Source organism: Enoplosus armatus, chromosome 11 (assembly GCF_043641665.1).
Source record: "Enoplosus armatus isolate fEnoArm2 chromosome 11, fEnoArm2.hap1, whole genome shotgun sequence".
Lineage (NCBI taxonomy): Eukaryota > Metazoa > Chordata > Actinopteri > Centrarchiformes > Enoplosidae > Enoplosus > Enoplosus armatus.
This window is the reverse complement of record NC_092190.1, coordinates 18,691,578-18,716,257: the sequence shown is the minus strand read 5'-3', so window position 1 is coordinate 18,716,257 and position 24,680 is coordinate 18,691,578. Positions and strand designations below refer to the sequence as shown.

The following is a 24,680-nucleotide window of genomic DNA, read 5'->3' as shown; positions in this document are numbered from 1 at the left end:
GACAGCATGCGTTCAACACATCAGCTGACAATTTGTCACTGTGCATGGCTTTTTACAGTGGGACTGACTATATTAGCACATTGTACTGCCAGTAAGTCACAGAAAACAGATTTGTGACATTCTGACATGGTGTTGTCCATGACGAGGTTATATAAAAATCTTCGATTCCAAGTGGGTGCGACACTGGTGTTATTTACACTGTGTGTGGGGGTATGTGTTGGTTTTAAAAGGGGGGTTTAAAGGTTGAGCAGTTATCTGGTGTTTGTTATTTGCTCTGTCAAATATTTCTACAGTGACAGTAAGGTGAGAAATCCAATGAAGCCAGTAGCTTCAATTTATCAATACTAACATAATGACTTATTTTGTTCTTGAATATGTTCAGGATACAATTCCCCAAAGCTTTCAAGCTTTCCATCAGGCTGGGAGGTTATCATCTCATCATGTGACAAAATGTTCTTTTTGTCACATCAAGCTTTCTTCAACTTTCTTGCCAGAGCACAATAACCACCAATGCTTTCAGAAGCTTCATACTTAAAACATATTCTTTCAGCTGATCATACAAGGCTAATTTAGTTCAAGAAGGTGATTGTAGTTAAAATATTGTCAGACCTTTCAATTATCATCAATTTACAGACAAATATGTGAAATGATCATGACATTGATGACATTTGATATGGTGATACGAGCTGTTCTGAGCTGCTGACTTTATGCTGTTCAAGTGTCGAATGAGGATCAAACACAGGAAGAAGAAGATTCCTAGGACCCCCTGTTGTTACCTTAATTAAAGCCCAACACTGATCCCCTTCAGTCACTGTGGTAATAATGCCCCTCAGCCAGTTGAAGCTCAGCCATGCAAAAAAAACAGGGTCATGAAAAACAGAAACCTTTTCAGGTTTGGAAACATTACAAGGAACTGGAGCTCATTTTTGATTTTAAAAATGTGTTTTCTTTCAAAAATGATGCAGTAATGCCTTCTTAGCCCGTCAGTGGTCAAATGAATTTGCTCTCAAACGTAATTATAAGGCTTAAACTAAACATTTAGCTCAAATCAAATATTGTTGCACATCAAAAAAGTCTAACCTGTGAACCACATTTTCATATTTGTTAAAACTGTCATTTCATTTCAACATTGTTTTGTTTTTTTCTGCCTTGTTCAAAAGTCAAGTACAGCAGTCTTGGCTTTTGAGTTCAAGTGTCTGGTTCTACAAAGAAAATATGGGACCAGACTTCTACAGCCACAGCATGGCGAGGCTGACTCTCATCTCTGTTGACCGATTTACAGAACGCTGGATGGATGGATGTATTGTCTAATAAATGTATTAACATAATGTATTAAATTAATGATTAAATGATTATTATTTGTTCTCTTTTTGCATTTTCTGACTGTGGCTTTAAAATGCAGACTTTCCCAAATGAATGTGAAGATAAGTGAGAGCTGTAAAAAAAAAAGTATTTGCTTTGTATTTTAGGCATGCCAAGCCATGCATTCAAATCACTTGTAATGATGCATACTCACTGCTCTGATTTGAATACCAGTCAAATCAAATCATATATTCATTTAGTATATTGTATCTGATGCTGACAAGGCAGTTAAGTTAAGCACTAACACTGCACGGTTAGACGTTCTGTTTCTACACGGGAAAGCCATACTAAAAATATACACTCACGTTCTTAGTGTACACACTGGAAAATACATTGTTCAAGGAATACTTTACAATACGCTTTGTTTGTTTCTTACCAGGAGTTAGATGAGAAGGTCAATATCAATTTCCTCTCTGTGTGCTCAATACAGAGGTAGCTTTGCATGTGGACCCAACTAGCCTAGCTTTGCTGTGTGCCATCTAACATCTCCAATAATGTCTTATTGAGAGGTATGTGTGTATTTAACTTGTGTAGAAAACAGACAATGTAGCTTAAAAGGAAGAGTTAGCTTACGCAAGCAGTGCCATGGGGGTCTTGTCCCCATAGTGAAGTTGCCAGCTTAACGTTAATAAAGCTCAATCTGAGATGCACTTGTGACTAATTTCCAAGCTAGCTAACTAGACCTCTAGAATTTCCCAAACTATTGTGTTTCTTTAAGTATTGAGGCTTGTGTTTGGTACAAGCATTGGTTGCTAATAAATACATGAAGGAATTAAAAATAAATAGATGACACGATGGTATAGTGTAGGAGTGACCAAAGCTTAAAGGAGAGGCCATTTTGTTTGCTAAGCATGACATGGAGTTGAGAATAACTGCGCGGATGCATTTGACAGGACTGAGGGTTTAACATTACTTGAGGAAGATCAATGCAAAGCCACAAAGCTTGGTCCAGATGGCCTAACCGGAGGATTAAGATCAATTTATGTAGCATGTTGAAACAATCTGCCGTTGACTGGTATTTTAGGTCTTGAGGTCTACAAGAGCTATTAAACAGGGCTTAACCTTCTTTACTTATAGACTAATGGTAAGATGATTTCTAACATGTTCAGAGGATGTACATTTCAGTCAATTGAATTTCTTTTCACTTATATAACCAAGTCATCCATCATTAGAGATGCAGAAGCAAAGAGGGACGATGAAGGCTTCTTTCTAGGGGCTCTTTCTTTTATGTATTTGTTTCTAGTTTGGACATACATTTTCTAGATGTCTATTCTATTGCAGGTGGTTAAACTTTAGAAAGCGAGGGATGGAAGACACATTTCTGGTTCAGCATGGCTCTTTCAACCTGGCTCTGGGGATTCACAGATGGCATAGACATTGTCTTGGTTTTTAAAAGTTTCAACCAGAAACAGTTGGAATGGCTCAGACAGACACCAGAGGAGTAGTAATTGAGTCTCATGCAAATAAAGCAAAACCTATTCTCCTGAAATAGTAGGCAACAGTAGGCAATTTAGTTCATACTTTACATCAGTGCCTTTTTAAAAAGGCAGCTGCAGGTATCAGTTCCTGTCAGTATGGTATAAAAATGATCTTGCAAAGACTTTGACAAATGGTTGGCTATTTATCCTTTAGCCCTCGGTAACTATCCAAATAATCTTGTGGTAGTGCAGTGAAGAGCAGAGACCATTTTTGAAACTGCCAAATAGCTTCGTCTTTTTAAAGGCCCAACTATTAACATCCTCAGATTATCCTTCTGGTAACCTACATGTTTGGTTACCAGATGAATTACAAGGCCAGTAAACTCACTGGGTCCAAAATGATAATCCATACAAATGATCACAAAAAATTATGAACCACAGAAGTGAATAATCGATTGGGAACATGTTGGAAAATTTTGGCACAAAGAAATTCTAATTCAAAGGCACTCCAGCAATTTTTAAACTACAGAAAAATGAATGACAATAGACATTCCTCTTCTATCCACTTCCAGTGCTACATCTCTGTTTAAGACACTAATCAGCAGGCTGGTCAGTCCTATGGGCTGTGTTTACCAGAGCACAGCCAGCACACATGCCTGGTCAATTCTCTGTCCCAGCTTTAAGCCAACAAAAGCACATAATAAGGACAGCATTTTTATTTTGAACGAGGAATTTGTGTGGGCAATTCAAATCACCACTCAACGGATTAATCAGGACACGTAAAAACTTGATGCATTCCTGTAAAACAATGCACTGAGAGGCTGATCATGAGAAAACCTCCTTGTACACATCAGTAGTCCAGTACCAGTATACCAAAGAAAAGAGAGGAGGCACAGGCACTGAAACATAGAAGAGAGAAAAAATGGGCAAAACAGCTTGAAACTGTGTGTCATATCAGTTCTGTATAGCTGGCTGTGAAGTAAAGCCAAGGAACTTGCTTTTGTCTGCAGGGAGTATGTCTGTGCTGGGACAAGGACACTCTCGCTCTTTTGGTCTGTCTCTCTGAGGGGTTTTGCTGCAGCCTAGAGACACAGCAGGCTAATTGACGAGTGCTGGGCTTTGTTTTATCTTGGCAGCCTCACAGCAATGCTGACTTAATGTTGCCAATGGACAGATGGCATGCCACGGTGCTGAATGGCCAGCAGAAGCACCAGACTGACTCTCCATACAAGACCTAGTGTCCCTCTGATCTCACCCCCCCACCCCACCCCCCTCCCTCATTAGTCACTGGCTCCAAATTGATAATCCTTACAGAGGTTTGCAATACACTGTATCTTTAAGAGACAGATGACAGTTCCCATTAAAAAAAATTCAGACTAACAAAGCCTTGAAAAACACTTTCGTGAAGTGCCAACTGAGCCTTAAGCAGGACATAAAATTCACATAAACACGAGGTGGTTTTGGAGAGGACCTGGGAGGTGGACTCACATGTGTGGACTAAGTTCATAGAAGTTCCTATTGCGATACTCCTCCACTTTGTCTGGCGTGTAGATGGGCAGGGACCTGTAGGGGTTCATGGAGATCACCACACTGCCAATGTATGTCTGGAGGGAGAAGACAAGGAAACAGTTAGTGTGAGTCCACATTTTCTCAGTTTTAAACAGACTAATGAGAGCACTGGTTTCAACACCCCCCCCCCCTCCCCCTCCCTTCTCAGTCCATTTGGGTGTTAATTGTTGAGTCTAGGTGAGAGGAATTCTGCCTGTGTCAGCTTTTCCCAGCTGTGTATTCCTAATGCATTGTTGAGGCATGCAGTGCCTGAAGTGAAACTCAAGACGCGTAAAAACAAGGAAAAGTTTATGGAATCTTTGAGCTGGGCAGTAAACACAGACTGCAAAGAGGTCAAGGTGCTGAAGGAGGGTTTTAGTACTCTAAGTGTGTGTGTCAGTGTGTGCAAGTATTCATGCTGCCATACCAAAGCCTGACAGGCCTAGATATTAGCAACGGGTGTTAACCAAAACTCCTCAACTCCAAATATATGGAGTAATGAAAATATTTCAAAAGAATCTATTTAATTTAAGAGTTTCCCATTAGAAAACATTGTAGCATCAGTCAATTACATAATATGTAATTAAGATGCAAGATATCTAACATGTCAGCAGTGGTTTTTTTAATTTAAAAAAAATGACAAACATAAAAAAGCACTGTTTTCTCGGTTTCTCACATAAAAGAACACCTTTATATAACATTCACACAGGTACTGTTCAACAGATAACACTTGTCAGATATTTCTGAAAGCGAATGTAACCAGTCATCATCTTCATCATCCTCCTACGCTCAAAACAGAGCCCAGATAGCACTTTCAAACATCAACCTGAAACATTTTCTTTGCTTGCCATGGTAATGGCTGTTGCATAACCCACTCTGACATGAGTGGAGCACAGCCTTCCCTGTGGCAACACCACAACCTCCCACAGCCTCTCGTTCAATAGCCCACCGGAGGCAAAATGAGGCCCTTTCAAGTGCAGAGGACGGGTACAAAAGGGAGAGAGTGTGCGCAATGTAAACAAAGTATCGCATGTAAATGAGGGGTTCTTTTGACCAGAAGCACAAATTCACATTAAAAACTTTTCTTTCAGCCTCTGCAGATCATTAACAAAATCACAACTTGCAAATGACAGATCACATCACGAAATTGGTGCAAAAAGGCTCATTATCAGAACCATGAAACAGCTATGAACAGAGGGCTTTTACGCCTTTTCACACCGCATCCAGAACAAATTCATAATCTACAAACAAGAAAAAAGGTGCGACTTTCACGCATTTTAATCCGTCCTATCAAATAGTGTGTGCTTCTGTGCTCTGATGGGGCCAAAAACCCCAGTCTTTATGCATTTCTATTCTTTATACGTTTTCATTCCTGCTGCCTCTAATAGTGTCATGTAGCCCTCTGTTCTCATGGAGGTTTCTTAGCAATCTTTTGACCTTTTCCACTGCACAAAAAGGTTGGACAGGACTTAAAACTCAAAGTGAAGCATGTCTATCAGCAGAAATCTATAATGTAGGCAGACAGAATGCATATTTCCCAGGTAGTTGGTAATCTTCTGCTGTATGTTTTCTATTGTTTGCATTTCCACACCTGCTGTCCTGCTTGTTATAAAACTCCATCTGTTTAGTCGCTAAAATTAGAGCTGCTTGGATGACACACCACATGCCCAACAGCTACATAAATGAACCTGTTTTTTTGTCACTCAGCTTTTTAACTGTAATGTTGAAAATCCATTGCTTCAGGAAACCTGTGTACAAGGCAGCACAGATATGACTTCTGTTCATTTCAACATTGGCAGGTGCTTAGCATGTGAAGATTTGGGACTTGTGTTGTGAAAATGCGTTTAGGGTCTAGGGCTGTGGTTAATTAAAAATGGGTGGAGCTGACACATAAAAAGCCATTACAAATGACTGGCATGGATGCTAGTTACGCTTTTACAATAATTCATTTAGGATAAAGATTGGGACTGATCACCCTGCTACAGTTTTGGTGTGAAGGAAAGGAGGGCACTACACCTCATGTACCTCACAATGCAGAGCTGATAGTTAAAACAAAGAAGGCTTCAGAGGTTAAATGAACTTGTGAGAAACACTCAGAAAAAAAAGAGGAAGAGTCACACATAAGAATCAGGGCAACAGTTAACTGGATGATTTTCATTCCCTTTGATTTTCCACAGAGTTACTGGATACACGATGCGCTGTCCCTCTGGAAAACAAAGCCATGTTTCTTCTGCTGTGAGCTGTCATATGATAGTTTGGGGTGGGGGTTGGGACCATTTGTAAGGAATGATGCCACATGAGGGAAAAAACACATTCACATGCAAGGATTGTGCGCCACAGATTTATTGGATAAGTACAGGCTGCAGCGCTTTTCCTGGTCATCAGTCTTGAGGTGCAGCTTATGCCACCGAAAAGCTTCCATTATAGACTTGGAACCATGTGATTTACCTTTCCATGAAGACGCCATTTTTACTTTCACTTCATAGGCAGTCAGTGCTAAAAAGGTAACATCAGACATTCGGCACCAGAGGAGCTTAAACATAAATAATTTTAGAAAGCACAACTGTGTATGTTTAAGTAGTTCCCCAACATGTAGGTCAGGACCACACAGGAAATAAAAAGCACTGAGCTTATAGTTTAGGACAGAAATTTGAGGGCATCTGATATGTGAAAACACCATTCCCATTCCTCAGCAGGATGTGGGCTGCATCTCGACAAAATATCTAGTGCACCACTAAGGCAATCGGCGCTATATGAAGTGACATCATCCCTTAGGCCCTGAGCCCTGTGAGCCAATGGCAAGCTGTGATCATCTTGGCAGACGTCTAGAGAAGCCAACCTGCAGAGAAGAGGAATCATGGAGTGCCACAGCACAAAGCCCAGAACCAATTGTTTGATGCAGGGATGATAGTTCAACAACCCCCTTCTTCTAGAGATAGACAGCCAGCCTGCCAATCCCTCCTTGTCCCTGAGCTCTGGATTTCATGCCTCATTTAAAGGCATCATCTACATTCCTCGGTGATGTGATTTATTGATTGGCTGGTTACTGTGGTCTCTGTATCTGCACCACTTCTGTAGCCAAGACTGAAATGAGTGAAGGAATGCAGAAACAATAGGAGTTATGAAAAGTCTCTGCTTGTTTCCTTAGGGAAGCTGTCTTTGGAGGCAGGGATGAGCACAAGAATACAACACAATATTGTTACACTGCTACTCAAACAGGGTTGAGTTACATTAATGCAACCACTACTTGAATAGAAAATGGTAGACTTACGTAGATCTCATTGTGGTCAAAGCGGTTCCTCAGGTTCTCGAGGAATGAGTCTTCAGACAGGGGTTCTAGGAGGACCATGTCGCCCACCCCAATCATGTTGTCTAGAAGTGACGTCTTCACCTCCATTTTGGCTGCTGGTGTCCCCCCCTGAACAAAAATACAGAAGGAGGAAGAATACATCACACATACTGTAATTCAAAAAAGGTATCCTGTGGAGTTTTTGACCTAAGTTGCGCTACGGTGAAATGTTTCTATGAGCCTCTGTTTTTGTTTGTATCGTGCACAAATGAAGCACATGCAGGCTTTCAAGCGGTGCGATTCTTACCCTGCTGTTGGTTTCACAGCAATATGCTGATAGGCAGGGGGTGGCGGTAATGCGCCAACAAACAACAACAAAATAACAATGAGCCAGGAAAGTCAGTGAAGAAGAAAACTGCTGGCAAGCAAACATGGATGTAAACAATGCATGGTCTAAAATTAAATCAAAAATCAGCTGTTTTTTGTTTTAATATGAAAATGCACTCATTTGTTAGACCTCAAGGATAATGTGTTTTAGTGAGAAACACTGTATCACTTTATTACATCTATTAGGCCGTAATTTTAGGTTTGGTATCCATTATTTGCGAGGACTCCAACAAAGTTTTTGTTAAGAAGCATTCTCTGATCAGAAAATAAACAGTCCCAAACTTAGCCAATGCAAACAAACTCTGGGGTGGACATGTTTGTACAGCAGTGGTTTGACTCCAGGGAAGGAGCGGGGCCTTTTGATTGACTATTCAGTCTTGTTTCTCCTGTGGCATGTGAGAATGTCCCATAGGCAATTACATAACTAAATGAACTTTGCCCTTCACCTCTGGGTGTCTGCTCAGCTGGAATCTGCTCCTGTTTCAGGGCTTCTTATAAATCAAAGAAATACCCCCCCAAAACAGTGAACCAGCTAGCTTTTTTTTCCACCCTGCTTGCTTGTTGCAGCAATATAATATTTGTGGCTGGTAAAGGATCTGGGCTGGAGTGCACCCTGACAAAGACACTGCTGGGGGTGGCAGTTTTCAGTCCAGTGTTGCCTCTCATCTCCTTTGGGACCGTAATCCCAATGCTATAGGGCTGGAGATAAAAGAGGGGCCTAGGATACATTCAGGGACTTGATACAGGGCTTTGCTGTACTAAAAACCCAATGTCTGCTGTTGTGACAGACGAGGCCATGTAGTCATCTATTGTTCACTGCTCTCTTACTACAGATGTCTTTTTTTTGCATAACCGCAGACAGAGACTGGCTGGTACAGAATAAAAATATGGCAACGCCACATATTTATAATGCACTATGGTGTTTAAGATGGGCTTTTCAGTAAATAAAGCAGCGATGCAAGTGAAAATTAGAAGAAGATAACATCTGAAACTCTGAAAAACCTGCCTGGAGGAAAAATAAAATGTTCTACATAGATTAATATCACACAAATATCTGATGACACAGATATGGCAAGTTCATGTTTGGGGATTAAACAACTGGATTAGAGGGTAATACAGTATGTGATCTGAAACAATTGGAGGACAGCCAAAACAGGACAACTCAAAGCTCCATAACATTTCAGCACAAAACCCTCACTTCGTCTCTAAGGATTAACCCTCCATCAGCTCTAAATCAAATTTTAGCTGCAACTTAGGAGCAGCATGGCATTCCTGAAAATAAAGGATCTCCTGTGTAGACTTCTACTTTACTTTTTCCCTGTCTTCTGTTTCCCTGCAGGGCACAATGTTATTGGCCCCATAAAGAAGTTGTCTGGCTCTTGGTAGGAGGCAAGATTCAAGTTCCAAAATCACTCACTCTCACACTCGGCATGGAAACAAATCTTTAAAGATATGTTCTTTTGTAATGAAGACATTTTTAAAAAAGGGGCTGTAATGCTGCAAAGACACCAACAGCTCGATATTGACTCAAAGGGGTGTACAAAGCAGGTCATATGTCAAACCAGAGTCCAGTGAGCTCCGTTACTTTGTGCCCGCTGACTAGTGCAATGTGTCGGTCTGATGGCATTGTGCCAGAACATTCCCAGTGACACCTCATGTCTTTCTTTGGTTGCCATTTTAAATGAAGATATTTCCTTTTCACACAGCTGCTGATTCTCTGGAGGGATGAAACAGCAGTCACCTGCTCTGTGATCTCACACCATATGTTATCTTCGTGCAGGGCTTCATCGTGCTGCTGCTTTGCTACAGCATCCCAGGTTTCTTTGTTACCCTCAACAGCGCTGATATTACATTAGTTTAAATAGACTGAATATTGGCCATCCACAGCATCAGATAATGTATGTATCAGCCTGCCACAATTAATATTGGTCAAACCAATTACTGCAAAGTAGTTAACTATCCAGCTACTGCAAACCTACCGCCTGACAGTAAGTGCACAGACATGCTACACTGAAAGTGCTGCGTCTAGTCTCTGGTATGAACAAACAGGAGTTTAAAGGACATAGCCTAATCCTCCTCAGTGAAAACAGATGCTGAAGCCTCTGGGCGACCTGGGGGAGAACACTATGTGTCCATGTCGCCCGAGTGCCTGTGCCAGTCTGACCAACAACATATTGTCCTCAGCTCCTCTCTGCACATAACCCACTACCCCAGATTTGGAGCTGGCTTCTAGGCAGCCAGTGACACAATCCCATTAATAAGAGTTGCTGCCTGCTGCTAACGGTTGTACTGGATCCAAAGTGGGGGGAATGAGCGAAAACCTGACAGCCTTGATTAAAGTCAGGGGATTATCCTCACTGCTGAGTGGTAGAGAGATGAGGAATATAACCAGTCTATGTTGGTGAAAACAGATTTCTTTTGTGGTTTTCCACAATCTACACACAAAGACAAAAACGGTTGTTTTTTTGTTTTAGATTTCTTTTTTTTTTAAATACACTCATTTTATCAGTCTAAATTAAAACGACCCTAGTATAAACCTTTGGCGAATTACTCTTAGAAACTGGATTATAAGTGTCCCGCTTTATCAATCTCTCTGATGCAAAATGCATCAGAGAGATTGATTAAATCTCTTTGATGCATGTTTAGGAGGTAAGCGTCACATGTGCCCGCATGGTTTAGCTGCTATTAATCTCAAATCTAAAATCTCATGAATCAGTGATGCAGCGAAACTTATGGTCAAATACCCTCGTCTGGACGCATGTCACTGTTCATCACCTTAACTGAGCGCACTCTCCAAAATCTGACTGGCACAGAGCCTGTGTGCGGCACATGGGAGTAGTTTACACAAGTTTGACACATCAAATGCTGACCTAATGTACAGAAAGCAACAAAAACTTTAGTTCTGTTAAAAAAAATGGCTGGATCTGAATGGAGACTTTACTGAACTGTCTTTGCAACATGTGCAAGAATGATGGGTACATGTAACAGCAAAAAGTGTTTCAATAGAATTCTCCAATAATTACTTTTTGCTTGGTCTTCCTGGTACAACTATCTGCCATTATTAATCGTCAGCTAGAGCACACTTTGAATATCAGGAGAAGGGCACTACTGAGTCACTGGTGTGATTCTACATACGACATACAGTACAACTGACAGAATTTGATCGGAGTTGGATCTATAATTCCCACAGATTAAAGTACTGTATTTGGAAGAGCCAAGTTGCTCAACAGAAAAATAAAAACACGAGTGAGAGATTTTATCATCAAAAGTCTGATAGCGACGGGTGGGCTGGACCTCGTATTTCAATGCATGTAACCAACAATATTAATGGAGACATGCTTTGCTTCCCCGCCTCTGACACTGACCTAGATTTCCCAGTCAGGTCAAGCTACAAGGAAAATATGAAGAAACACCATTAAATGTGCATATATTATTTACAGGCCCTAGACCGAGGCCACGTGTTCTCCTCTGTTACTTAGCAAGGAGAAAAGTCACTCAACCAAAAGTCAAGAGCTGTGCAGACAATTCACATGCAGGCAAAACACAAGTAATGAAAATTAAAAAACGTGGAGCCAATAAGCCAGCTGTTACTTGTTAGGATGCATGTACATGAAAAATGAAGTAACCCAGAGTGGCTATCAATTTTGAAAAAGGTCAATATTTTCATCATGATCAACAAAGCAAGCTTGCAGTATAAATGACATGCGGTCTGTCAGAAAGCAAATGGGTATTGTGTGAGCTACACCAAGAGATGATTGGCTTCATTCTACCTTGGGAGCGGTTGTTTGAGAACACAGCAGTGTGGCGTCTATGTGCAAACAAATGATAATAAAAATCTATTATGCAGCAGTAATAGTCCGTAAATTCCCCGCAGCCGGCAGTGTCGCTGGGCAGGAGAGTCACAACATCACAGGCTGCTGGCAGTGACGGAGATTAAAGCCCTCCCTAATGGAGCAGCAGCAGGGCATGGGGCAGTGCCAGACAGAAGGCCACGACAGAGAGAAAGAGAGTGAGCTGCTGCCACACAGAGTGACCCGCAATCCAGTCCTCAACAACGCTCCAGATGCACATCTGTGCCAGAGTGTGCGAGCAAAGGCCGTCACTCCACGTTTTTGAACAACTTTCGCTTAATGACTGCTGTTTGACAATTTCTGTCTTCTGTCAAAAGTGCACACATTTGCGAGTGGAACAGCGTTTTCATGCCTCACAACCGTCCGAACTGGTTAAACATAAACCTGTAACCCAAACAGACACTGCGCTTTATTTACAATACAGCTCAGACAGCAGGGACACATCAATGCTGGTAGATTTGCAAAACATGAGCCTACAGCTGGCAACAAAAATGACAAAGGATCAAACAACCATACTATAATTAATCCACTGAGCACACAAAACCTTGATTGAAAAGACACCAGACGACTGTCTGATGTGTTAGCTTTAAAAAGGCCCTGAAAACATATTTTCTTAACCAGCTTCTGACTATGAGCAATGGGACATGATCGCAAAGTAATCTGCCAGAGTTCTGTCACATGAGAGATTTCTGTATTTGGGTTTTTTGTCTGTGCTTCTCACTGATGGAAAATGGCAATGCACCAATCAGGTTTAAGCAACATTTGAGTCGAAATGTGGTGATCAAAGGCCTTTTTCACAGCAGACATTTTGACTTGTAAAGGCCTGATCACATCCTGTCTCATACATGTGTGCAAACCATTCACAAACACAGCTACTAAGCCGCAAATACAAAACAGTTCCCCCCAAGTTGAGCTTGATGTGAAAAATGTAGATTTACTTCGCCATCACGAGCGAATGCACTAATCGCGGCAATTCCACTGGAATGAATTGAATTTGCCGCAAAATTTTGCCGTTTAAAATGCTGGTGTGACCGGGGCTTAATGGTAGGAAAAGCACTGGTGTTACTGATGCCATTAACGATGGCTCCATTTTATTCAAGTGTGACAGTGAGCCAGCATGCACAATGCCAGAGCCTTGGACCTAAAGCAGCTAAATGGGATTCAGCCAACATGCATACTTATTTCCCTTAGCAGTAACACACTGCATAAACCAAGCATGGTTTATACACAATGGGTAAACCAGGTGAAAGTTATGAGCTTTTACCACTGATTTCAACTTTCATCATGAAACAGGCGGCAGTTAACTTTAGTTTTACATATAAACCCTGCCTATGGACTTTCTATTATGTACAGTTAGTATGGTCAACAGTCCTCTTGACCATCCTCAGGGTCCAGGCTGTTGCACTTACCCACACACACCAGAAATAATAGCTCTAGATTGCCCCAGCCACTTATCAGCTATCAAACAAATGCACGCAGGAGAACCCGGCACCGTTAAATGTTTTCGCTTACAGTACATGAATGGACTCAAATGTTCCCCAGACTGCTCGGCATTAGCAGTTTCAGTATCGTCTGCACACCAGGCAGTCAAACACTTGGTCTGGCATGGTTTCCCATACATGAATGGAGAAAGCAGATGTATTGGATTTAACAAAGCAACAGTGAGCTGAATCTAAATGTACGGCCTTATTACTCAAGCTCCATGGGGAGACAAAGGACGTAGAGTTTAAGCAGTTAAGTTGAATGGGAGGAAAATGTTCTGAGTCAGACAGCACAGGGGAAAGTTCTTTGTTAGGATAGTGAACTTGAGGACAATGTGTGATTTCTACCCTTACAACTCGAAAGTAACATGAAAGTATCGCAAAGTTGATGAAGCACTGAATTGGGGAATGCAGCTACATATCATTTAGAGGACTTTTTATGCTTTTTGGCTTCAATCCTCCTGTAAAGAGGCTGTCTCTCTTGCTAAAGGGTTTTCATGGTCCAGTCAGTGGAGCTGCACGTGTGCCCCCGTCTATCTCGGTTGATGCAGGTCTAACACAAGACACACGCCTCACTACACTAAGCTGCACGGGCAGACATGTGCAAACACTATTCATCACCATGACAGTGGCTGGGGGACTTTGGTCCTCTATACACACTCCATTAGACCGCAGCATCTCACCCGACAGTGTTCATGAGGAGGCTTTTGGCACATTAAAAGAAACACTGATGCAACTTAAAACGCAAGCCGGCCAACAAGCTCACACTGAGGAGAACTACTAGAGCGGTCAACAGTCCCACGCGCTGTCGTCTTCCAAGTCTGAGCTAAACGGTTGTTAACTTTTTCCAGGAGTCTCTCTGCAGCTCCGAAAGGCTTACCACACACTACCTTTCACAGTCATCTTACATCACTGTTTGTTTGATCAGCGCGGGTAATAAAGTTCCCATCTGGTATCCCCACTGAGACTCTGGCCAACAGAGGCGGGACATATTTGTGGAAAACCACAAAGAGAGAGACACAATCCATTTTTTTAAAAAAAGAAAGAAAAGGTCCCATCTAATCCTCTTGGGATTTCAAGTTCACAAATGGAATTAGGAGTTGAAGAACTGCAGGATTCAAAGAGGAGCCAAGCAGAGACACAATCTTGCATCAAAAGGCAACCGAGCGACAAACTACAACATTTAAAGCATAACAAGACTGAGTTTGTAACATTTCCACTGAGTTCATGTTTTCAAATCAGTGACGGCCCAATACTTTAGAGGCATGAATGTTTTTATACTGTTCATGTTTGGAAGTGCTCATAGTTTGGACAAAACTGCTTCATGCAAAAGACAGAGAGAGAAAAAAAAGATGAGTCAAACTCAAGGTAAAACTTGTATTTAGACTGAGCACAATCAGCAGCTTCTGCAGGCCTTGACTCATGAAAACATAGTTGCTGTTTCCAGTTTGATTTATGCACCTAGTATGCTACAGTAACAATAATATCACATGCACTTAAAATACATGCACATACAGAAGACTGTTTCAGTGGCATTTCATGGTAATTTTACATCAGCAGTTCTCTTATGGTAATGATTCTATTTTTATCTAATGCAACTACAGCATATTAATATTATAGTGTGGTGTAGCTTTATCCTACAGTACCTCTACTGTAGTTTTTTTCTTCCCATAAGGGATTTCCTCTCCTGGTTTGATTTTAAACGTTTCAGGCTGTATCCCATGGGGCATCCCAGCAGAGAGAAGGCAGGTCAACTCTGACAAGAAGGAACTTTGGTGATGTTTCTCAGAGAGCTGAATAGTTTTATTCATGCAGTCCATGCTGAGCAGTAATTTATTTCAGTCAGCCCGCATTAAGCTCTCGTAAAAACCAGGGGCATACTGGAGGGTAAACCCACCTTCAGTCACTTTATCCACTTTTAAAGCTCACATTGATCTTTTTTGTATCTACAGATCATAGTGTACATCATGCAAAGGATTTAACTTTAATGAAATAAGACGGTGGTTGTTTTACTTTGAATGATCCCAAAGTGGTAGCCAGGGCTTACAGTTTTCATTTACCCCTGCGCAACTGACTTAAAACGCCCGTTTCACAGACAGCTTTACATTCACACATTGCTCAGTTTTATGACGATACGAGCGTTAATGGGCAGGATACTGGGTGCAAACTTTGTTAACAGTGCCATCTAAAAAGAGAGGTGACACATCTGCTGCTGTCCTCTGCGCCGGGCTCTGCAGTGGTTTGACTCTCTTGAATTACAAAGATGGTGCTTAAGCCCGCAGATGTTGGCAATTAACGACCACAATTTTACATCAACGTCGCTAAATGAGCCTTGGTTCGGACTAAGAAGGAGACAAAAGAGCGAAACCGAACCCGGACAGACTCAGTCCTAGCAGTTTTATCCTGCAACCAGTACAATTCGTTCACAAAGAAAAAGAAAGATAAACAAAAAAAGCCCAACCCCCTCCTGCACGAAGTGAGGAGGAATGAATGAGTTGGGAAGCAGACGGTCTCGAGACTATGCAAAGTTAACTTTTGAGAAAAGTTGCAGCGACTGGTGCAACAGTATCACAAACACGAGCCACACGATAAGAAAGGACTCGCAGTTGTTACACTTCCAGCACCTTCAAAGCAACAGAGGATGTCAAACTTACCTCTTTATCTCCGCAAGAGTTGCTCCCTCTCGTCCTAAATCCACTCTGCGGACAAAAGTAGGATCCCAGAGGTGGTTCTCCAAGTCTGGAGCGGCTCCTGAAGCCCTTCCCCGCGGTCTTTACTTTAACTGGTGTCTGCTGTGCTGGATGAACGTGGCTCTCATCCGGATCTCAGCACTTTGAATGGAGCTCTGGGTGGACTTGAGAGTGCAGGGTCCGCCGGGCGTAGGGAGTGGCTGGAGCGGCGTCTCTGGGCTGGTCCAGCGTCCCCCTAATCACCTCCAGCCTGTGATGCCTTCAATTGCTGTCGGAAATATTGCAATGTCATTTTGTTGCCCACATGAAGCGCTGTTCATGATTATGTGGAAATACAAAGCTTTCCACAACCGTTTACCAAACACCAGCCATTTCTAATATTAAACTTCACATTTTAAAGCTTAAGCTTAAAGAGAACCTTCCATAGGCCAGAGGGTGGGTTTTTCGTATAGCCTAGAAAATGAATGAATAAATGAAATATGTTGCTTAGCATATGTACATAAAACGTCTCAATGGCTCAAATGTCAATCTCTGACAAAAAAAAAAGTGGAGGGAATTATTTGACCAAACCTGGAATGAAAACCAAGATTGACGAGGTAAATGTTAACGCAACTTAAAGTTTTCCCTTCATCCCATAGACAAATGCACCATCCACCCGACAGCACAACACCCCCCTCCTGTGTCTTAATGCTAGATAGCAACGATTTGTTGACCTATCGTTTAATGATACTAACTCTGGGTCAGTTTGGTGTGTCAATAGAGCGGGTCAAAACGCATGGAAACTGATTCTGTTACAGTTTTCTGTGGGATGTGAAATATTTATTCTATTCATTCACCCGTTAACCAAAGAAAATGAACTGTACTGGGGGGTTAATTTACAAGGAACGTCGTTTTATTACTCCATCCTGCATTATGGACAGAGAGGAACAGCAAACACATTGCATTAAGTACTACAGTCGCTGGTACATTTACCACGGTTATGTCACTCAGACCATTTCCCAAGGTTTTTATCAGTTTGTGAACTGAACTCTCCCCCTCAAGTGTTTTGACCCACTCAGGCTCCGTGTCAATGCGCATGCGCTGCTGAGTCTACAATTTCCTCTTCCCAGGAAGTGATAGAGTCCAGCGGTATTAGTTTTTATTTCACGGACTGTTCTTGCTCATAAAGAGGATTTCGGTGGGTTGCTTTTCGTTTTTCTTTAATGTAATTGAGTGGTGGTCGTATATTTATAAGCGTATTGTGGCACTGCGTCAGGAAAAGAAAGGATGCTGAAGCTCGCTGCAGTTAGCTAACCTAGCGAACACTAACGGTACCCGGTGAAGTCAGGTGATCCAGGTTGGCGCTGTCAGGCTTTAAAATGTAAAAATCTGACGTGTCACCGTGTATACCATTTTGTCAGATATTGCTTGATAATGTGAAGGTTGTTAGTGTTAACTAACTTCATATAGTTTGATAGATTAGCATCATAACGGTGAACACCGGTAGACAGACGTCCAAGACTAATGCTATCCAGTTAGCTAACGTTGGCAATAGAGGTAACGGTAACGTTACTATTGGTAACTAGGTTGGTTACCGCTAACTAAAATTAGTGTTGAGTAATTTATGCTCAGCAGTCAATGATTATTACATTGCCCCCAAAAATATGTCAGGTAAAGAAGGTGGCCGTGCGATTATACTAAACATAACATCACATCCACTCTGCTAACCCACAGTTGTTCTCTTGTTTGTTCCTATTACAATTATCTTTTGATATTATATGATATTACTCCAATTGAATAATAATCTCAGACTGTTTTGCTCTGTCTTCAGTTGTTAAATAAACTTAGGTGATGTCTGAAATAGTTTTTTTTGGATGTGCGTTTCTTTTTTCAATGTATCATAGATAAGTAGATGGAGAAAATTATTTATCTTCTACTTTGTCTTCCAGAGTGTCTTTTATGAGTAATCAAAGGCAGCAGAAGCCTACGCTAACAGGCCAGCGTTTCAAAACCCGAAAAAGAGGTGAGAAACTTTAAGGCATCACACAAGTCTGTTACACTAGAATTACAGCTGTCTTGTTTGGATATGCTTTGGTGGTACTTTTTCCAAACAAGTAGGTCCCCATCAGGTTCCATGAAGAACGCCTGCTTGATAGTCGTTTAGCTTTTCGTAATACTGACCTTTCTATTCAGCACTGTACCTGCAGACAATCACAGACACAGGAATAAGGGTTGTAAGGTTTGATCACTGAAGACCATGCCTATTTGTTCACTGACTTGATAGTCAACACATTTTAATTGCCGTTTAAACGTTGTCTGACCCAAAACATGTTGTAGCAAATACAGTTAGTTAAAGGGGTGTTGTTTTTCCCACTGCCACTGAAGAGTAGGTAGCCTCAGCGTAACGTGACTTAAATGTGTTGTCCTACCGGACTTAACTAAAATGCCTTATGCAAGGAAGAGAATATGTGAATCAATGTATGGTCATGACTTGAGTATGGGTTTGCATATGTCTTTTACAATGTCATAAGTAAGTGGGATAAACCCAAGTAAATGTCTGTCTTTTCAACAGATGAAAAGGAGAGGTTTGACCCTTCCCAGTTTCAGGAAAGCATCATACAAGGTCTGAACCAAACTGGCACCGACTTGGAAGCTGTCGCAAAGTTCCTTGATGCCTCTGGTGCCAAGCTTGACTACCGACGCTATGCTGAGACTCTGTTCGACATCCTGGTGGCTGGTGGAATGCTGGGTAAGAGGCAGGACTGTTTTATATTTGTTTTGCCTTTTACAAAAATCATTAAAAAATATAATGATCTGGGTCCAAGCAGATTGCGAGCATTTGGATGCTTGTTTTTTATGTAGTTGACAAGAAGCAAAACGCTCTGTTGAGGTAAATAAATCTACTTTCAGAAAACATTTGATGTAGCCTTCAGCGAAGTGTTTCACATGACTACATTTGTTTCTTTTATAATTGAAACTGATCGACATTATGAAATTTCTTCAAGATCAGTGGAGTCTGTACGTGATCCTGACTAAATGTTTTGGGACGATTGGCCCAACGATTTCTGACAAGATGTCGAAAAAAGGATTTTACATTTTTAGAGCAGAGACCAAATGCAGATGAATTGAGAGATTAAAATAATGAAATAATTTTGACTCTAGGCCAAGGCGTTGTCAAGGTAATTGCAAAAATGTAAACTTGATTATTTCAGTGTCATCTTAAGGTCAATGAATGTCATTATATGTGCCTGAGTTGTGGGTGGAATTTTTAACCCACCTGCCAAGTTTGGTAACTTTTAGTCTTACAGTTTTTGCTGCATGAGCACTTTTAGCGGAGAAAAATAAGAACAATGAATAATGAGAACAAAAACAGAAGTCTCCAGCAGCGAAGCTTCGCTACTGGATCCTTAAAATAGCAAGAAGGCCTTTTGTTAGTGGAATTATCAGTTTGAAGGTGATAAAGTCAGTCCCTTGTACAGCTGAGCACTATATGTGTCATCAGACTAATACCAAGGAAAAGTTTCCTTTATTCTTCATTCAGTTTTATGCAACTGTAGACACAAGAGCATTCAAAGTAAAGCAACTAATATGAGGTATGACGCATAAGACCTGCAAAGAATAATGTGTTTCTTTTCAGCCCCAGGGGGAACCTTGTCAGATGACGTGACCTGCACTGAGTTCTGTCTCTTCAAAGCACAGGAGGACATGGAGACCATGCAGGCATATGCACAGGTGAATACCATTACATTCCTGCTTAATTTTCACTGTTGTCACAGAGTTCTATTTTATTCTGTTTGTACAAATGTACATGGTTTGTGTTTCCTTTAGGTCTTTAACAAGCTCATCAGGCGTTACAAATACTTGGAGAAAGGGTTTGAGGAGGAGATTAAAAAGGTTTGTCTTTAGCTTAAGGCAGGAACATAGTAACCGTGAAGGTCAAGTTTCTGAATTCATGACTATTTTATTCCAACTCAAATGTAAAAAATATATAAATATATGTCTGACTCAATTCAGCCTACAGGATTGTGTTTATATGTTTGCTCTTTGGCAGCTGCTGCTGTTTCTCAAGGGCTTCACAGAGTCTGAGCGCAACAAGCTGGCCATGCTTACAGGAATTCTGCTGGCCAACGGCAATCTCTCTGCATCCATTCTTAGCAGCCTCTTCAATGAGAACCTAGTCAAAGAAGGTACTACTTCTGGGTGTGCCTTGCTGTGTGGTTTCGCAGATAAGGTCCACAGGTAGAAGTAGTTGGAGATTATTAATTCTGAAGAGGGGAGAGAATCATCTCGTACCGTCAAATTAATCTTGAAAAACAATATAAACCGGTGTTTTTACCTCTCGTACATGTGATAGATTTGTTTTATTGTTCTATTGCAGTATCAGGAACAGTATCCTCTCGATATGACCATGATATCTTAGGAACACCTGGAAGGAATTTCTTCAAATTTGGCACAAATGTTGGACACAGGGATGAACTGATTAGAATTTGGTTGTCAAGGTCACTGTGACCTCACAAAACACGATGTTGACCAACTCAAGAATTGATGCGGTAATTATGACAAAATTTCACACAGATGTTTAATGGGATACGATGAATGATTACATTTTTTACCCAAAAGGTCAAAGGTCAACTTCACTGTGACATCATAATGTCACTTTATTGGCCATTATTCAACACCATAATTCAGGAACAGAAGGGTCAGACACGGAACAGTTGACACTTTTGACTCAAAGGTTATTGTAATCTTAAAACAGGTTTTTATTTAAGAATGAGTTTTGATTCCAGATTTCACACACATGTTGACTGGGACGACACAATGAGTAAACGCTAACTAGCACGGCACGGGCTTACATGCTTTGCCTATCATCACTTCAAGACAAAAGTTGCCCTTGGAACCCACCACAAATACTTCAGCCGACATGTTTTACGCCCACATGAGTTAATAATTAGTTAATAGTCCTAATATTCCTAATCCAAAAAAGAAAACCTGAAGACCCGGCATTATGAAAGGACAAAATAAACTTACCTATCATTTGTGAGAATATGTTTAAATGGACTTGTTACATGCTTGTCAATTGATAAAAGATACAAATGGCACAGTGAACTTTTGCTTTGCTGGCATTGTCAGCCAATTGTCTTTTGCTTGTCAAAGAAAAAAGAGTCTGCAAAAACAGTGCCCGATGATCGCCATGTGGCTTAATGCATCAGGACCCTTAAACCCTTGTGATAAATAGAAAGGAGCTGTTCATTTCACATTTGCTAAATATGTCTCTGAAATGATGTTCACGGAAATCATATTGTATTTTGTCTAGATATAGATATATATTTCATACATCTGAGGTCCAAACTATATTTGGTGACGACATCATTAATTTTAGAGGCAATGTTCCAGTTAAAACCTGTCTAATCGCATCCTGTGGAGTTGTTTACCAATGTATTACTCAGGCCTAACTTTATCCCGGCAGGTCTGTTAGCAACAGCTGACGCATCTTTATGCATTTGTTCAGGTGTTTCGGCATGCTTCGCTGTAAAACTCTTCAAATCCTGGCTTTCTGAAAAGGACATCAACTCTGTTTCTGCCAGTCTCCGAAAGGTTGGCATGGACAACAGGCTCATGGTGAGAACAACATCTCAGATACATCAAACTTTACAAGGCTAAGATGAAGCTCTATGCTCTCCAGTGCAGTAAGGCTCAACAGTCTGTCTGTGCACTCTAAATAAGATTGTTTGATGAAAATAAAATGAATAATCTACATAAATTTAAGAGTTCCCGGCATCCAGTACTCAATGGCAATTAATGAACAAAGGCCTCTTAATTGCTGAAGATATCTTTGATTCAATATTTGACTGTGTGCTTTTTCAGGAGCTGTTCCCTGCCAACAAGCGCAGTTGTGAGCACTTCTCGAAGTACTTCACAGACGCCGGGCTCAAGGAGCTTTCGGACTTTGCCAGAAACCAGCAGTCCATAGGTGCTCGGAAGGAGCTGCAGAAAGAGCTTCAGGAGCAAATGTCACGTGGGGACCCCCTCAAAGACGTAAGCCTTGCTAGTTTTTCTGCCCCTTTTACATTGACTGAGTCCCTTTTTTGTGCATCACACCACTGAGGGTAGCACTTCAGATTGCTTTCGTCTTAACCTCTGCCCACTTTTGTCTCGAGGAGTGCTGGAGAAAAGGATGCAGTGAATCAATGACAAGTTGCTGAAATTCCCTCATCCTGAATATATTATCTGCTCCTGCAAGCCTCTGTATCCTGCCAGGGTTCTCATACCTCAGACTTCAGCAGGATTTGATAAGCAATAAGCCTCAGCATATGCTGGCCATTGGGTTCGCCTGCTTTGCCAATAATGTGTGTTCCATCTCTGGGCTCGGGTCTTGCAGATCATCGCCTACGTCCGAGAGGAAATCAAGAAGAACAACATCTCCGAACAGACGATGATTGGACTCATTTGGTCCAGTGTAATGAGCTCAGTGGAGTGGAACAAGAAGGAGGAGCTGGTCACAGAACAAGCCATCAAACTTTTAAAGGTGACGCCTCTGTTATATGGCTCTGCTGTTCTTTGACTCTGGCAGTCATGACAACACGCTCGGAAACAGCAAATCTAAAGAAACTTAAGTCACTCTTAAATTGTGCCTTAAAGATGTTACAAAATCCAGGCTGCTGTAGGCTTTTAACTTAGTAGAGAAGATAATTGATTTACTAACCCAAAGCCATTCCATTGGCAAAGTGAAAGTAATGTAAGAAACCAGAAAAATTAATGAATTCATGTTTTTCTCCCTACTCCTACCCACCCCTTGTGTTAATCTTTACAATTTCTGTACAACTAAGTTTATTTTCATTTTCAGCAATACAGCCCACTGTTGAAGGCTTTTACCTCCCAGGGTCTCTCTGAACTTACTCTCCTGCTGAAGATCCAGGAGTACTGTTACGACAACATCCACTTTATGAAGGCCTTCCAGAAGATTGTTGTACTGCTCTACAAAGGTCAGTTATTTGTGTTCATAAAGCTCCTTTTTCCATCCTCATTTGTGTGTGGGGGGGGGGGGGGTAGTTCATTTTATAGTGATAAGCTATGTAGGCTTGTGTGAATGATGCCAGATGGCCAGAGATTATAGTTTGTCTTGATTGAAGTCGTCAACCTGTCTGGCAACATTTGTTTTTCAAGCACCTGCGGATATATTTGTGCTCGTTGATCATGTTGAATAAAAATTCTACTTTTTTTTCTTTTTTTTATATATTCTATCTTCTTTTTTTTTTTTTTTAAAGCTGATGTCTTGAGTGAGGAAGCAATTCTGAAGTGGTACAATGAAGCCCACCTAGCCAAAGGAAAGAGCGTTTTCCTTGAACAGATGAAAAAGTTTGTTGAATGGCTCAAGAACGCAGAAGAAGGTGAGCACCTCACGCTGTAAACATGGCATGGGTTTGTGCTGCCGATTTTTTTCCTGTCCTTCTTTAAGTTTAAACGGCCTTAATGGTGATGCCTAATGTGCATCAATGTTTGTTTGAGCATAGCACTGACTGATGTTTTCTTTCTTCCAGAGTCCGAGTCTGAGGAAGAGGAGGCAGACTGAGGATCTCTAGCTATAGCTACGATTTTGATTTGTATGTTTACATTAACATAGCACCAGATGCAGTGGAAGGATTTGTTACAGAAGTCAGTCTGTATTTCATTTTTTCCCAGTTCTATTCCCTACCTCCTCATATCTAGTTCAACTGTCATGTAAGGGCTTTAATATTGTTTTTGTTTTCAACATGTTTTCTGTTGGAATCAGTACTCTTCTTTGTATTCCTTCAGGAGCCGGTCACAGTGCCACATTTAGCTAAATAGATCAAAACCCCTTTCATGTAACAAAGAGGGACTTTTTTTTTGGTAGATGGTTCCCTTTAAAATTAGCCAGTTTGGGGGCATATTTCACAGTTATTGTATTTAGTCATGGAACTCTTTTTTGCCAGAGGTCCATCTGTGCAGCCATGATATCTTGGTCCTCTGAAAGGCAAACTGTTTTTGTAACCTCAGTTTACATTTCTGCCAATTATGTTCAACTTTGAATTTTTTTGCCAGTCATTGGTGACGAAGATGTGCCACTTCAAACAGCAATGGTGATGGTTGCAATGCCCTATGAAACCAACTTTAATTGTTCTATACATCTAATGTAACAGAACCATGCTAGCTTTGTTGTTTTTTTTCCCTTTACCATACAGTTTGACTTTTTAAAATAAAATGGAAATGAATGGTTTTCATTACTGTTATATTGTCTTCACATATAATCACATCAAATAGCTATTATAGTGTGAACATATTTAGGCGCAATTAGAAGAAATTAGCAGAACATTTCAGTTATATATAGATATATATATATATCTATATATACTGTGTACACACAGCCGATCATATGGAAAGGTTCATCCATCTGTTGTGTCACAGATCAGCCTGTGTTCCCTGGGAAAGTTTCTATTGGTTGATCTCTAGCCTCATCTAATCAAGTAATCAAGAAAGGCAGCCTAGCATGCGTGACTTGAGGTGCAAACAACCATCTCAGGCCCCTCACTTCTATCCCACTTTAAATGGTAATTATGGCTCAGTCAAGCATGCAAAAATGAGAGTGAGATGGTGATTCAAGATGTTATGAAAAGGGAGGTCCATGCACATTCATTACGACAAGTCATTTTACAAAG

The 24,680-nt window shown here is 41.0% G+C and overlaps 2 protein-coding genes across 8 annotated transcripts in view; one reads left to right on the top strand and one right to left on the bottom strand.

The window, feature by feature from the left end:
- myo1b (myosin IB) overlaps positions 1–16,123 on the bottom strand; it is a 57,227-nt gene extending 41,104 nt beyond the window's left edge. For all 4 annotated transcript variants that reach the window (XM_070914019.1, XM_070914021.1, XM_070914018.1 and 1 more), the window contains exons 1-3: positions 15,991–16,123; positions 7,600–7,746; positions 4,269–4,384 (exon numbers count right to left, since the gene is read on the bottom strand). In XM_070914019.1, coding sequence (XP_070770120.1) covers positions 4,269–4,384; positions 7,600–7,725 — 242 coding nt within the window. In that variant the 5' untranslated portion in view covers positions 7,726–7,746; positions 15,991–16,123. The remainder of the gene's footprint in view (positions 1–4,268; positions 4,385–7,599; positions 7,747–15,990) is intronic.
- Positions 16,124–17,961: 1,838 nt separating this feature from the next.
- Positions 17,962–24,241, top strand: LOC139292276 (eIF5-mimic protein 2-A-like). 4 transcript variants are annotated; one of them, XM_070914552.1, is made up of 11 exons: positions 17,962–18,028; positions 18,578–18,754; positions 19,643–19,737; positions 19,834–19,899; positions 20,057–20,192; positions 21,515–21,624; positions 21,871–22,041; positions 22,385–22,531; positions 22,850–22,988; positions 23,271–23,393; positions 23,544–24,241. In XM_070914552.1, exons 1-11 carry the CDS (start codon positions 17,965–17,967, stop codon positions 23,573–23,575), a joined length of 1,260 nt encoding a protein of 419 aa, XP_070770653.1. In that variant the 5' UTR covers positions 17,962–17,964; the 3' UTR covers positions 23,576–24,241. The 4 variants fall into 4 exon arrangements, with proteins under 4 accessions (XP_070770653.1, XP_070770652.1, XP_070770650.1 ...); XM_070914551.1 differs by having other exon boundaries at positions 17,965–18,028; positions 22,385–22,423; positions 22,940–22,988; XM_070914549.1 differs by having other exon boundaries at positions 17,965–18,028; positions 22,850–22,886.
- The last annotated feature ends 439 nt before the right edge of the window (positions 24,242–24,680 follow it).

Bases quoted from the DNA above. Each gene is read 5' to 3' on its own strand.
- LOC139292276 (XM_070914552.1), top strand. From the start codon at position 17,965: ATGAGTAATCAAAGGCAGCAGAAGCCTACGCTAACAGGCCAGCGTTTC. The intron at 21,625-21,870 runs GTGAGAACAACA...GTGCTTTTTCAG, and splicing joins GCATGGACAACAGGCTCATG to GAGCTGTTCCCTGCCAACAA. The intron at 22,042-22,384 runs GTAAGCCTTGCT...CGGGTCTTGCAG, and splicing joins GTGGGGACCCCCTCAAAGAC to ATCATCGCCTACGTCCGAGA.